This window comes from Lithobates pipiens, unplaced genomic scaffold, assembly GCF_037356315.1.
Source record: "Lithobates pipiens isolate NorthernLeopardFrog02 unplaced genomic scaffold, aLitPip1_a1.2 Scaffold_23, whole genome shotgun sequence".
In the NCBI taxonomy this organism is placed as follows: domain Eukaryota; kingdom Metazoa; phylum Chordata; class Amphibia; order Anura; family Ranidae; genus Lithobates; species Lithobates pipiens.
In genome coordinates, this window is record NW_027507785.1 from 131,588,941 (window position 1) to 131,604,134 (window position 15,194).

The following is a 15,194-nucleotide window of genomic DNA, read 5'->3' on the forward strand; positions in this document are numbered from 1 at the left end:
AATATGGGCGTAGAACGCGGAGACGTCAGAACGCCTACCTCCCGTTCTGACGTCTCCGCGTTCTACGCCAAGCTAGGAAGTGCGGGCGGCATACGAGACCCGGCCGGCTCGTTTTTTATTATACGATCGTATTCTTCTGTGTACATGTGAGTGCAATACTGTTTAATTTTTAAATTCCATTAAACTAAGAGGTTTTACGCTATGCGAGTGCCTTTCTGATTTTTTATATGATCCACGATATCCTCGTTCCTTGTCTGGAGGCTTCGCATCAGAGATAAATGCTGTGTGGCTCATGTGACGGTTCATCCAGAACTTCTGTGCTTTTGCCCTGTTGATCTCATTAACACTGAGATCTATAATTCTGGTAAGCGGCCCCCTTTCTCACTGGTATAGGAATGCTTGGATTTTTCTTTAACACAGAACATTGTGGGTGTTAATTCCATTTTTTCACTTTGGAAGAATCAACACTGCTCTTTGGATATTATTTCTGGGACTTTTTTCTGATTTTTTTCTTTAATTCAATACTTTTTTGTTGGGTTTTTCTGTTCATTCATTACAACTAATTTGGGGGTGTGTCGGTTTATTTTCTTTAATACTGACAATTTATGTGATTTATATATAAGGGGTATGCAATTTATGCTAATTATATTATGGGCACTGATTTAAAAACATTTTTTTTGTCACTTATATGGTGAAAAGATATTTCTCACTGATATAATTCAATTGTTTGTATCCCTTTTTGTCACTAATATTTTTTTCTTGTGATTATTGATGAATCTTTGTGATTAGAAGAATTTTTTCTGATTAGAGTTTTTTTTTTAGCGCAGCTCACTTTTTTCACCTATTTAGTCTGTTATCGGAGTATTACAATTAGGGTTGCTGCTTGTAGGGAATTTATTTATATATTTTTTTATCTTGTTTGAATAGCGCGGTTTACTCTTTATATCATCCATACATCCATGTCTATTCAAAAAATATTTTTACATTTTTTTTACCAGCTCTAATTCCCTCCTTTCTGTTTCTTCCCCTTTTCTTCTCATTTTCTAGGGTTTCCTGCCTTTTTTTTTTCGCCTCAGTGTATCTCCCACCCCTTCCTAGTGCCATTCTCCTATCTTTGGAGGAGGAGCAGGGTATACTCCACAGGGCCCTTCAATTACGTTGACATCTTTTAAATTATCGTAATCCGCTACTAAATTATAATTGTGAGACCCAATACACTGGAGAGTTGCACCATCTGACTGTTCGAGCTTACTGCTTTTAAATCCATAAGATATCGTATGCCTATATTTGCAGACTTGGTTACGCAGATTTTGCTATGTAAGTAATGGGAACCTTATTGCTACTGCCGCTTTGTCTTCATTGACCTGTATCACTTGTTTGTTTGCCTAATACCCTGTCATTTGTGTCTTTCACTAGAACCCCATTCCACAAAACGTATACTTACCCCTGATGGAGTGTATATTCCCTCCGAAACGTGTAGGGTAACAAGTATTGGCGTGCACCTTTTTGTGTATGGGTGCTCAACTCTGCAATATTAACATTGTTTTCTTATTTTTAATTGTTTTGTACTACTTTGTGTCTACTTTTTGTGATTATGTATATATAGATTTTGTATTAATAAAAATATAGTTTTGTACTTCACCGTATAAGTAGTATGTGCCTTTAACCACTTTCAGACCGGACCAATTTGCTGGTCAAAGACCAGACCACTTTTTGCGATTCGGCACTGCGTCGCTTTAACTGACAATTGCGCGGTCGTGCGACGTGGCTCCCAAACAAAATTGACGTCCTTTTTTTCCCACAGAGCTTTCCTTTGGTGGTATTTGATCACCCCTGCGGTTTTTATTTTTTGCGCTATAAACAAAAATAGAGCGACAATTTTGAAAAAAACGCATTATTTTTTACTTTTGTTATAATATATATCCCCAAAAATATATAAAAAAACATTTTTTTCCCTCAGTTTAGGCCGATACGTATTCTTCTACATATTTTTGGTAAAAAAAAATCGCAATAAAGCGATTATTGATTGGCAAAAGTTATAGCGTTTACAAAATAGGGATAGTTTTATAGCATTTTTATTAATAATTTTTTATTATTTTTTTTTTACTAGTAATGGTGGTGATCAGCGATTTTTATTGTGACTGCGACATTGTGGGGGACCCATCGGACATTTTTGACACATTTTTGGGACCATTGTCATTTATACAGTAATCACTGCTATATAAATGCAGTGATTCCTGTGTAAATGACACTGGCAGTGAAGGGGTTAACCAGTGGGTGGCAGTGTAGGGGTTGAGTGTTCCTAGGGGCGTGTTACTAACTGTGGGGGGGTTGGGCTTTCATTTAGTGAACACTGATCTCTGCTCCAATCACATGGAGCAGAGATCAGCGTCACTAGTTGCTAGGCAGAATGGAGAAATGTTGTTTACAACGGCACTTCTCCATTCGGCCGCTCCGTGAGACGATCGTGGGGATGCCCGCGGCGATCGAGTCCGCGGGTCCCGCGACCGGACTCACGGGGGTCCCGACCAGCGCGGAAGCCGGCGGCGCGCTCCCGATGGCAGGGCGGCAAATTTAAAGGGACGTACATGTACGCCCATTTGCCTGCCCATGCCATTCTGTCGACGTACATCGTCGTGCGCTGGTCGGCAAGTGGTTAAAGTCCACCTATAGGGATTTCCTCTTTTCTGCAATTGTTATAGGATGTGGCACAACAAATTTGCACAGTAATGCCTTTCTGTACCCGTTTTATGAAGACTGAGGAGAAGAATAGATTAAATTCCTTTGCCATCTCCCCATCCTTTGTAACCAGATGTCCTTCCTCATTTTTTATGGAGCCAATATGGTCTGTCCTCCTTTTTTCCCCTATATGGATGTATTGTTGATTATTAAAATGCAAGACTGATTTTATTATTTTCTGTTTTAGTGGTAATGTATTAAAAACAAGGTCCTACAAAAGCTCCAGAAGAAGCCATGTTTGTGGTGAAACATGTAGAGGCAATCACACTTTTGTACGTTGACCATTGGGTTGTTTTGGGACGAATTTTATAAATAGTTTTATATTAACTATGTAATAAATTCTATAATTTTGTAAATTTGATTGATTTTCTTGCACCTTAAAACTCAATTGTTTGCTCTCTGGGTATATACTTATTTCTCCCTTTTTTGCATACTTAAAGAATTTCAAGGGAGGGTAAGGGTGCAATTAGCCACCCTAATTGCACCCTTACATTTCTTGTTGCATTCTTTTTAACCTCCCTGACGGTATGATTAGTTCTGGTTTTAGGTGCTGAATGCGGTACAATTATTTTGCATGGAAATTTGGCGTTTTATATTGTAGTCCTGTAATTCTTAGGAATAACTCTCTTAGTCTAGCAGACACCCCGGGTATGATAAAATTTATAATATAACAAATAATAATAAAAATTATTCAATAATGTAATCAAATCCAAAAACACTGAAATTTGCTCATTTGCAGAATTGTCATGGTCATTAGATTTAGTGTTTGATGACGAATCGCTATCGCTCAATTCTGCAAGTGATTATAATTTATTATCGCTGTTTTCTAGTTGGTCTAAAATCACTTTTGACATAAAGGGACACTTTTTGGTTGCTATAGACAATCTCCAAATTTCAGGCAGAAAAAAAATGTATTTATAATATAAAAGTGCATGCAGGGCACTGGACAGACCACTAGGGACAAAGGGGATGTGTAATTTTTTTTATACAGTACTGTAATCTGTAAGATTACAGTACTGTGTGTGTTTTGTGTATTTTAACTTTTTTTAATTTGACGCCGATCTCCGCTCCCGTGCGCTGTAACGTCGCAGGGAACGGAGCTCGGCGGCACTCGTGCACTGTGTGAGTCGAGCGAAGGACAGCTTGATCACACAGCACGGAGGACATCGCTGGATCCAGAGGACAAGGTAAGTAACCTCTCCCTGTATCCAGTCTGGCTCGGGGGTTACCGCTTATGATAGTAAAATCCTAACCCGAGCCAGACTCAGGATCACCGCCAGGGAGGTTAAAGTCTGAATGCTGATGATGATCCCTCAACCTTGTATTTTTTGAAGGCCTTCTCCTTTGCTTTTATATGCATTTTTACATTGGAGTTAAGCCATCCAGGACTTTTGTTTGCTCTTTTAAATGTATTACCCAATAGGATGCATTGGCTAATGCCCTTATTTAATATGCTCTTAAAGCAAACCCATTTCTCCTCCATGTTCTTTGTTCCTACGATTTTATCCCATTACATGCCTTCTAACAAGGTTCGTGGTTTAGGGAAGTTCGCTCTTTTTAAATCCAGTGTCTTTGTATTACCCTTATGTTTCCTATTTGTGTGATTTATACTGAAGCCAGTTTGAGACTGTAGCTATAGAGATACTAGACTGTTCAAACTGTCACCTCAATACAACAATGGTATCTACAGTGCCTTGCAAAAGTATTAACCCCCTTGGCATTTTTCGTGCTTTGTTGCCTCACAACATGGAATTAACATGCATTTTTGGAGGATTTGCATCATTTAATTTACAGAACATGCCCACAACTTTGAAGTTTTTTTTTATTGTGAAGCAAACAACAAATAGGACAAAATAACAGAAAAAGTCAATGTGCATAACTATTCACCACCTTAAAGTCAATACTTTGTAGAGCCACCTTTTGCGGCTATCACAGCTCCAAGTCGCTTTGGATAAATCTCTAGGAACTTGCCACATCTTACCACTGGGATTTTTGCCCATTCCTCCTTGCAAGACTGCTCCAGCTCCTTCAAGTTGGATGGTTTGTGCTTGTGAACAGCAATCTTTAAGTCTGACCACAGATTTTCTATTGTATTGAGATCTGGGCTTTGACTAGGCCATTCCAACACATTAACATGTTTTCCCTTAAACCGCTCAAGTGTTCCTTTAGCAGTGTGTTTGGGGTCATTGTCCTGCTGGAAGGTACAGGTTTTGCTCAAGAATATCCCTGTATTTAGCACCATCCATCTTTAACTCAACTCTGACCAATTTCCCAGTCCTGACTGCTGAAAAACATCCCTACAGTATGATTCTCCCACCACCATGTTTCACTGTGGGGATGGTGTTCTTTGGGTGATGTGTTGGGTTTGCGCCAGACAGCGTTTTCTTTGATGGCCAAAAAGTTCAATTTTAGTTTCATCAGACCAGAGCACTTTCCTCCATACATTTTGGGAGTCTCCCACATGCCTTTTTGCAAACTCAAAACGTGCCGTTTTGTTTTTTGCTGAAAGTAATGGCTTTCTTCTGCCCACTCTGCCATAAAGCCCAACTCTATGGGGCTTATTGTCTTCCTATGTACAGATACACTAGTCTCTGCTGTGGAACTCTGCAGCTCCTCCAGGGTTACCTTAGGTCTCTGTGCTGCCTCTGATTAATGCCCTCCTTGCCCGGTCCATGAGTTTTGGTGTGGCAGATTTGCATCCCACATGCTGATAGGTTAATTGGCTTCTGTCTAAATTGGCCCTAGTATATGAATGTGAGTTGGGGACCTTAGATTGTAAGCTCCTTGAGGGTAGGGGGCTGATGTAAATGTACAACAGGGATGAGCTCTATGTTCGAGTCAAACTCATGTTCGACTCGAACATTGGCTGTTCGCCAGTTCGCCAAACCGCAAACAATTTTGGGTGTTTGCGGCAAATTCGAAAGCCACAGAACACCCTTTAAAAGTCTATGGGAGAAATCAAAAGTGCTCATTTTAAAGGCTTATATGCATGGTATTGTTGTAAAAAATGTTTGGGGACCTGGGTTCTGCCACAGGGGACATGTATCAATGCAAAAAAAGTTTTTAAAAACGTTTTTCCAGGAGCAGTGATTTTAATAATTCTTAAAGTGAAATAATAAAAGTGTAATATTCCTTTAAATTTCGTACCTGGGAGGTGTCTATAGTATGCCTGTAAAGGGGCACATGTTTCCCGTGTTTAGAACAGTCTAACAGCAAAATTGCATTTCTAAAGGAAAAAAAGTAATTTAAAACTACTACTACTATAATGAATTGTCGGTCCGCAATACACATAAAAGTTCATTAATAAAAATGGCATGGGGATTTCCCCACAGGGAAACCCCAAACCAGAATAATAAAAAAAAAGCGTGGGGGTCCCCCTAAATTCCATACTAGGTATAGATTTTAAAGGGAACCCTGCACCTTTTTTTTTTTTTTAATGGCGTGGGGTCCCCCCCAAAATCCATAACAGACCCTTATCCGATCACGCAACCTGGCAGGCCGCAGGGAAAGAGGGGAGGACGAGAGAGCGCGTCCCCCCCTCCTGAACCGTACCAGGCAACATGCCCTCAACATTGGGAGGGTGTTTTGAGGTAGTCCCTCAAAGCACCTTGTCCCCATGTTGATGGGGAGAAGGGCTGGGGGCTTATCAGGATCTGGAAGCCCCCTTTAACAAGGGGATCCCCAGATCCTGCCCCCCCCCTGTGTGAATTGGTAATTGGGTACAAATGTACCCCTACCATTTCATTAAAATAAGTGACAAAAAGTTTTTTGTTTCTTTTTAGGTTTTTTTTCCCCCCTCTGTGTTCATCTTGTGATCTGGCCAGCAACACACCTCCACTCTGGATGAATGAGCACAGAGGGCATGTTTGGACCAACAGCATTGTCACTCTGGGAGAAGGGGAGTGTTAGAACTACTAGCAGGTTTATATACACTAACAAAATTAATCCAAATTCCAGCTAAAACTGTATAAGCAGTTATAGCAACATTTTATGTTTTTCCTTTTGGGATAATGATTTTACACAAATGGTTTGTCTCATCCCTGTAACTGATACATCTGCAAGAAAGCTTGTCCTTTTGGAAAAAAACAACCAATTTACTGTCTGGATGACTAGGTGAAAATAGAATAAAGAGAGCCTAAAAAATAACTAATGCAGCCATCACATCTAAGAATTGGTATGCTGCAATATATTAAATGTTTGCTTTGGAGTTTAATACTGCTTTTACATACAAGAACTTAAAGTATAACTAAAGGAAAAACTTTTTTTTTAGTTTTGGATACAGTGGAATTAGATTACAACACATGTCAGTTTTTATTTCTTCCTGTGCCCCTGTTAGAGAGATCCACCCTCTCAATTGTTCCTGTTTAACGTTATCAATGAAAGTGAAAGTAAAAGCAAATCTCAAATTTTGGGCTGTTCCAAAAAAGGAATAGGAATATATTCCAATGGGGACACCAGCTCTGGTGTCCTGGGGATCCCCAAGAAATTCTTTATTTGCAGTGATTTCCTCTCACTTCCCGTTTGGTTATGGGACAGGAAGTAAAAGTAAATCTCCCCAATGAGATAAAGATGGCAAAAATAAACCTTGCAGGCGTGGTAACCCTCCCTTACTCTATTCAAAATGATATAAAAAGTTTTGCCTATAGTTCTACTTTAATCTCTTTAAATCTGCCTAAAGTTTAGCTTTAATACAACCTTTGTCACCAATCTGCTCCCAGTCTACTGACCAGACAATGAGGTGACATCCTTAAAACTCATTACTCAGCAAGCTTCCAATGTTAGACTGACAACGCTGTGTTATGCACTAAAGGATTGGCTCACAGTGCGATTGTAAAGAGTTGGGAAACCACCTGGAGACCTACCCCATAAAAATAAATAGCAAGAAAATTCTAAAGAAAAAGGTTTTCAAGTGTATCAGACATGGTGCCTATAGAATCACTGAGAGGCTGATACAACTGAATGGATATATACAGTACATAATGGGGGGTTGCTGCAAAACTTATGTTTTCTTATATTGTGCCTAATTCATGAAGCTTTTGGTTCTGACAGCGACTCGCGCACTAAATTCAGGTAGTTCTAAAATGTGCTGCTGTTACATTGTGGCACATTACATGCTTCACTTCTACATTGTGGTGCATTGAATGCACCAAATTCAAAATAAAATACTGTCAGTTTGTATCTTACTTAAGTGGACCAATTCTCTTTTGGCATACATTGGCGCAGACAGACTTTGTGAAAGTGTCTCGTTTGCATTCTAAAAGTGACGCAGCATTCACCAAATTCAAGTACAAGTTCTAGACATCTACATGAATTTGGTGCATTCTGCACCATTTTTAGAATGCATGAGAGACACTTTTGCAACATCTGTCTGCCCCAGTCTTTATGAATGCCAGGGAATGTGTTCTTGCATCTACATACACCCTAGAATTCATAAAGACTGGTGCAGACAGCTTTTGCAAAAGTGTCTCTTGTGCTTTCCAAAAGTGGTGCAGAATGTACAATATTCATGTACCTGTCTAGAGCTTGTACTTAATTTTGGCACAGCCTGCACCACTTTTAGAAAGCACGTGAGACACTTTCGTAAAATCTATCTGTGCTAGTTTCTCTCTCTGTTAACCAAAAGAGAGTTGATCATAATTCACTAAATTTTTACTAAATACAACATGTTGGCAATTTATTTTGAATTAGACACATTCATTGCAACACAATGTAAAGGTGGAGCATTTTAGAACTACCTGAATTTGGTGCACAAGTTGCTGTCACAACCAAAAGTGTTGCAAATGCTTTGTGAATTTGGCACAATACATTAACAAGAGGAATTAACACTAGAAAAGAGCTGCAGCAGCTTTATTGAATTCCCCCCATAGAATACAGTGGTCACTGGCTAAATTACTTATTCTGTTTGCCATACGTGGTACAGGGACAAAAACTGCTTTCTTGTGTCATCCTATAGTAGGAGGAACAGACTGCATCTCTCCTGTCGGTTATTCCCAGATAATCAAATGGTGCACTCTTTAGCAGAGCACTTACTAAGCTCTTGGGTGTTCTGTTACTTGAATGATCAGGTATCATTGTACCTGGTGAATTATTAAACCATCTCTCTCTTCCCTGCAGCCTGTGATCAACGTCCAAACTCCATTGGCAGAGATACCCCTTCTTCCTTGCTGGCTCTAGGAGTGCAGCCATGGCTCGGGAAATGGAATCAATTTATACATCAACCATTGGATCTTATAAGGTGAGCCCACCATGCCAATACATCCACATTCGATCACGTAAACATTTAACCTGTAATGTAGATGAAAATTATCTGTTAGAATGTAATATGGAATTAGAAAAAGGGATGATCTTGAGTATAAAATAAAGAATACCAAACAATAATTTTTGTAATTTATCGTTATAATATTTATGTTTAAATTTTTATGTACAGTTACAAAATGTAAAGTAGTCAGCTGTTTTACCGGTAAGGTGTGGCAGGAAAAAAGCTTGTGTGTCTGTGTATATGCAGTTGCCTGAACGTCAGTCTATATTATATGATCACAAGGTAGATATTAGGTACATCACACAAAATACTGGTCAGTACACTGTGTTTCTTTTTCCTTGCAGAAAATTTTAGGCCAGTTTAACCCATCCTTGGAGAACCTGGTATATCTTGGCAATAATTATCTCAGAGCATTAGGTGGTGAGTTTACCCTTTTGTGTAATTAATTAAAAAAATGAAAGTACCTGAAATGTACTTGCCCTTACCTATGTGAAGTATGCAACTTATGTATGTATACTTTCCTTTTTTGCAGATCCTTCAGTAATAAGTTTGCTGTCTTTTGGTTATTTGATTGCAAATTGTATTTCATCATAAGTATTTGAAATGCTTGTGTGCCATTTGTGTGATAATCAGTGGCTGTTTTAATTGATAATGGATGCTCGAAGATACTGTGATATCCATTCCATACATCTTGTTATGTCCTATGAACCAGGATCCATTCCAGACATCTTGTTATGTCTTATGAACCAGCCTTTTTTAACCAGGGTGCCTTGAGATTTCTTCAGGGGTGCCTTGGCAAAATCTAAAAAAATTTATCAAAAATTGTATACAAGCCAGTGGGTGGATGAAGCCTATCTTTTAGTTACATAAAGCCACGGGTTTTCATTATGCACCATTATGACTTTCTAGACACTGGCATCCTAAAGCTGGATACACACTATAAAATTTTATTTAGATTTTTTTTCCTTTAGATTTCCCAAAAAAATATAATATGAGGCCAAACCTAAACACTTTCAATTTGTATGCAATCAGTCAGGCCCTTGCACTACATAGTTAAGGCAAATCTAAAGAAAATCTAACAACAAAAGTTGTATAGTGTGTATCGAGCTTAACAAACAATGACATCATCAGTTTATAAGGAGGTCTGTTGCCGCCACAGCATCCTTGTTTGTCCCTTCTGTGACCCTCTACCTCAGAACTGGGGTGACATTAACTGACTGATAGACAGAAATTGAGGAAGAAGAGAAACATTGGAATACCACTCAGTACCAGTGTGCAAAAATATATTTGCTGTGGAAGAATAAATCACCTCTAACGTTGGGTGTCCTACGTGTATTGATGTTGCTGCTTTATGTAAAACTATTAGAATAGTTTTCTACATTTTAGAATGGGGTGCCTTGAGACTGTCCATAATTTTAAAGGGTGCCTTGACTGAAAAAAGGTTAAGAAACAGTGTTATGAACAATCTTTTTTATGAAAATGAAAATTCATAACTCATAACACAGTAACCATTAAGGCTTTACAATGCCTTGCAAAAGTATTCACCCCCCCCCCCCCCCCCCCCCCAGCTTTTTTGTGTTGTATTGCCTAACAACCTGGAATTATCATTGATTGTTTGAGGGTTTGCATCATTTAATTTACAGAACATGCCCACAACCTTGAAGATTTTTATTGTGAAGCAAACAACAATTGGACAAAATAACAGAAAAACTCAATGTGCATAACTATTCACCCCCCCCCCCCCAAAAAAAAAAGTAAATACTTTGTAGAGCCTGCTTTTGCGGCTATCACAGCTCCAAGTCACTTTGGATAAGTCTCTATGAGCTTGCCACATCTTACCACTGAGATTTTTGCCCATTTCTCCTTGCAAAACTGCTCCAGCTCCTTCAAGTTGGATGGTTTGCACTTGTGAACAGCAATCTTTAAGTTTGACCACATATTTTCTATTGTATTGAGGTCTGGGCTTTGACAAAGCCATTCCAACACATTTAAATGTTTCCCCTTAAACTGCCCAAGTGTTGCTTTAGCAGTGTGTTTGGGGTCATTGTTCTGCTGGAAGTTGAACCTCTGTCTTAGCCTCAAATCACACACAGAGTGGTACAGGTTTTGCCCAAGAATATCCCTGTATTTCGCACCATCCATCTTTCCCTCAACTCTGACCAGTTTCCCAGTCCCGACTGCTAAAAAACATCCCCACAGCATGATGCTGCCACCACCATGTTTGACTGTAGGGATGGTGTTCTTTGGGTGATGTGATGTATTGGGTTTGCGCCAGACATAGCGTTTTCTTTGGCCAAAAAGTTCAATTTTAGTTTCATCAGACCAGAGCACCTTCCTCCATACATTTTGGGAGTCTCCCACATGCCTTTTTCGCAAACTCTAATCATGCTATTTTGTTTTTTGCTGAAAGTAATGGCTTTCTTCTGGCCACTCTGCAATAAAGCCCAGCTCTATTGTCATCCTATGTACAGATACTCCAGTCTCTGCTGTGGAAATCTGCAGCTCCTCCAGGGTTAACTTAGGTCTCTATGCTACCTCTCTGATTAATGCCCTCCTTGCCCGGTCCATGGGTTTTGGTGTGCGGCTATCTCTTGGCAGGTTTAATGTTGTGCCATGTTCTTTCCATTTGGTTATGATGGATTTGATGGTGCTCCTAGGGATACGGATCATCAAAGATTTGGATATTTTTTTATAACCTAACCCTGACTTGTTTGGAGAGTTCCTTGGTCTTCATGGCAGTGTTTTGTTGTTGTTTTGGTGCCTCTTGCTTAGGTGTTGCAGCCTCTGGGGCCTTTTAAAAGGGTGTGTATATGTAATGTCAAATCATGTGACATCATTTCACAAGTTATGTGACTTCTGAAGGTAATTGGTTGCACCAGAGCTTTTTATGGGCTTCATAACAAAGGGGGAGAATACATACGTACATGGCAATTATCAGTTTTTTATTTCTGAAAAATTGTTTATATAATTTTTATTTATTTTTTTTCTAGTTTGCTTCACCAACTTAGACTATAGTGTTCTGATCCATCACATATAATTCATATTAAAAAACCATTGAACTAAAGCCTGTCATGTAACAAAATAGGTAAAAAGCCAAGGGGTGAATACTTTTGCAAGGCACCGTAAATTCCTAAGTCTTCAGTGAAAAAGTATATTCATGTTAGGTTCTTGGGACTATACAGTAACTACACACCCAAAATTACTTCTTATCAAAGTCATAACCAATAAAAGATTAAATGGTAAATGTCAAACTACGTAGTACAATACACAGATGTTTATTATGTAAGCATATGTAGATATACAGTAAAAGGCATCCATTTAGTTGCATATTGATTTAAAAGTATTGCATTAGTTTTTTTTTAAGAGTACTTCAATTTGCCTAGCCCTTTGATATTTCCTGCACATTAGGCCCCCATTCACATTTTGCTTAGCGGGAACTCGCTTTCCTGTTCCCGATTTTTTTTTGTGGGCGATTTCATGTGATGCATAGGGCATCCCATTCATTTCAATGTGCTGTCCTATGCGCGTTTGTTGCCCAAAAGAAGATTCTGCTCTTTTTCTGGGAGAGAAGCTTCACACAATTTTTAAAGGTGCATTTTGCTGTGATTGCAGCTTGATTCTGTGGTGTGACAATAGCAGCAAAATTGCACACCATTTGGGGGTGCCATTTAGAATGAATGGCACGCAAACACACATTGCACAATATGCTTTGTTTGCCATGCAATTTGGAATTGTGGGCAGAATCACAGCACAGTGTGAATGGGGCCTTAGACAGGGAGAGGAAGGGGCTGCACTTTTTAGCTTATAAGCCTGTTGTGCACAGTTCTGTAAATCTAACAAAAAAAGCTTGCTGATTATCAGGGAGTTTTACTATCCAATCACATACTTGACCAATTTGTATTGCATTGACTGCCCTGAATAAAAGTAAATAGTCAGGACATTGTGTAGTGTATAATAGGGGTGTCTGGATCATAAAACTGACTGAGCAGGACTACATATTTTTGTCAGGTAAGACAGTATACAGATATGTTTTGTAAATGTGTACTCAACAGTTTTTTGTTTTTTTTTGTCAAAAAAAAAAGATTTTATTTTGTTGTTCATCGTGCCATATACATAACATACAGGATATTACAGAATACGATACAGAACAATTTTTATCACAGGTTGCTTTGTCCAACATTGTATAGTGCATAAGTGATTCAGAAATTCCAAATGATGTACTATAATGCATGAAAAAAGCACAGTAGATAAAACTAATTAAGGAGAAATCGATTCAAAACAACAAAAACCCAACATAAAGAAAAATAAGACGATTAAATATTCTTAACGGGGTTCTGCTGCTCCCAAACATTCTACATGACCCATCAAAGTCATCAATACTACTGAAAGCAAGTGCTATGCATGCTCTCTTTATAGCTATTTAAGGTAGCATCTTTTAATTTTTATCCCTGTAAAAGTCTGTCTTTAACCAAATGATGCAGTGCCAACCCCCGGGACATCCAACCAAGCCTGCAACATTGTAAAAAATTTGCACGGAGCATTCCTGTGCTGATATGTAAATTTTTCTCTTATTAGCAGTCTATTAACCTGTTCAACCCATTACCATCTAGTGGGAACCCTGGGAGTTATCCAGAATTGTACAATTAGTTCACGGCAACAAATAGCAGACGAAGGATTGCCGTGTGCATTGATGGGAATAATATCTCCTCATCCAGGGCACCCAGTAGGCATACCGTAGGGTTTCCTGGTATGGTGATTGTATAAACCTGTGATAGTATGTCAAAGACTTCCTTCCAATAGCGAAAAAGTTTGGGACATTTCCAGAACATGTGCATGAGGTCACTATTGTCCTTCAGACATTTCGGGCAGAGGGGTGTGACACGTACTCCCCATTTGTGAAGTCGTGCTGGATTCCTATATGCCCCATGTTAAAGATGAGATCATTTTTGAGAGGCGGACACTGAGAAAAGGGGGGCAAAGGCAAGGCAAAGATTCCACGTTTCCCCATCCATGGCTCCCACATCTTTCTCCCATTTACTCCTACAAGGTAGGCTAGCTGGATCTTGGATTGCATTGAGAAGCATGTTATAACATCTAGAGATCATACCTTTCTTTTTGCCTCCCATTAGGATCTCCTGTATCAGTGAGTGGTCTGTCAATCTAAGCAATGTTTGTCTTGACTGCGCTTGCAGTGTGTGACCCAGCTGTAAATACTTGTAGAAGTTAGTACATGGTATGTCGAATTCTGTTTGCATTTCCATAAATGATTTGAGGGTAGACCCATTATATACTTGTGTAAAGTATCTTATTCCTGCTTTTTCCCAGTTCTCAAATCCTCTGAGTTTTTATAGCTCTTTGTAGTTTGTTTTGCAAAAGAGGAATATCGGTCAGGAAGCCTCGTATCCCCAGCAACTGTTTATTGCAAGACCATAGTGTCTATAAAAGGAGTATAGTTGGGGCCCCAGGATCTAGATGCGGATAATCTGCCTCCAGGCATGTCAGTGCCATTGTGTTGTCAGTATTTGTGATGTAGAGAAGCCTGCGGATGGGGTCTAATATTTCTATTAATCCCCACCCTCCCAGCTGCTGTAGCTGGGAAGCTAGGTAATATGCTCTAGAATGAGGTGCTGCTAGTCCCCCTTCATCTTTATGTTATTGTAACGTTGATAAGCAAGTTCTTGCCCTCTTTTTGCACCAGATAAGTTCCCTAAAGTCTAGCCTGTCTAACCAGCGTTGTGGAATACAGACTGGGGAGTTGTTAAATGTGTAGTAATTGGGGTGCCCACACCCATTTTATGAGGTTGATTCTCCCCACTACAGATAGAGGAAATTTGCAGCAAGCATTAGATTTATCTCGGAATTTGGCAATAGGGGGATTAAGTTAAGGGATATGTATTGAGATACGTCTGGGGATACCTAGATAGGGAAAAGAGGGCACTACCTGTATCATAGCCACACACTCAGGCAAAGGGGCCATGATGGGGTCTATTTGCATTAGTACTGACTTCCAATTAATGGAGAAGCCAGACAGTGCACCGAAGGCCTTGATAAGAGTCATTACTGCGCTCAATGAATCCTGCATGTCACCCAAATATAGCAGTGTGTCATCAGCATATAATGACACTATGTCGGTGTCCGTGCTGCACTAAAACCCCACTATGTTGCTGCCCCCCCTTATTCGCGACGCGAGCGGTTC

General features: G+C 39.4%; 1 protein-coding gene across 1 annotated transcript in view; it reads left to right on the forward strand.

The window, feature by feature from the left end:
* Positions 1-8,819: 8,819 nt before the first annotated feature.
* The window catches only part of BAIAP2L2 (BAR/IMD domain containing adaptor protein 2 like 2), a 218,081-nt gene continuing 211,706 nt past the window's right edge, over positions 8,820-15,194 (forward strand). The window contains exons 1-2 of the mRNA XM_077452380.1: positions 8,820-8,974; positions 9,343-9,418. Of these exons, the coding sequence (XP_077308506.1) occupies positions 8,924-8,974; positions 9,343-9,418 (127 nt within the window). The 5' untranslated portion in view covers positions 8,820-8,923. The remainder of the gene's footprint in view (positions 8,975-9,342; positions 9,419-15,194) is intronic.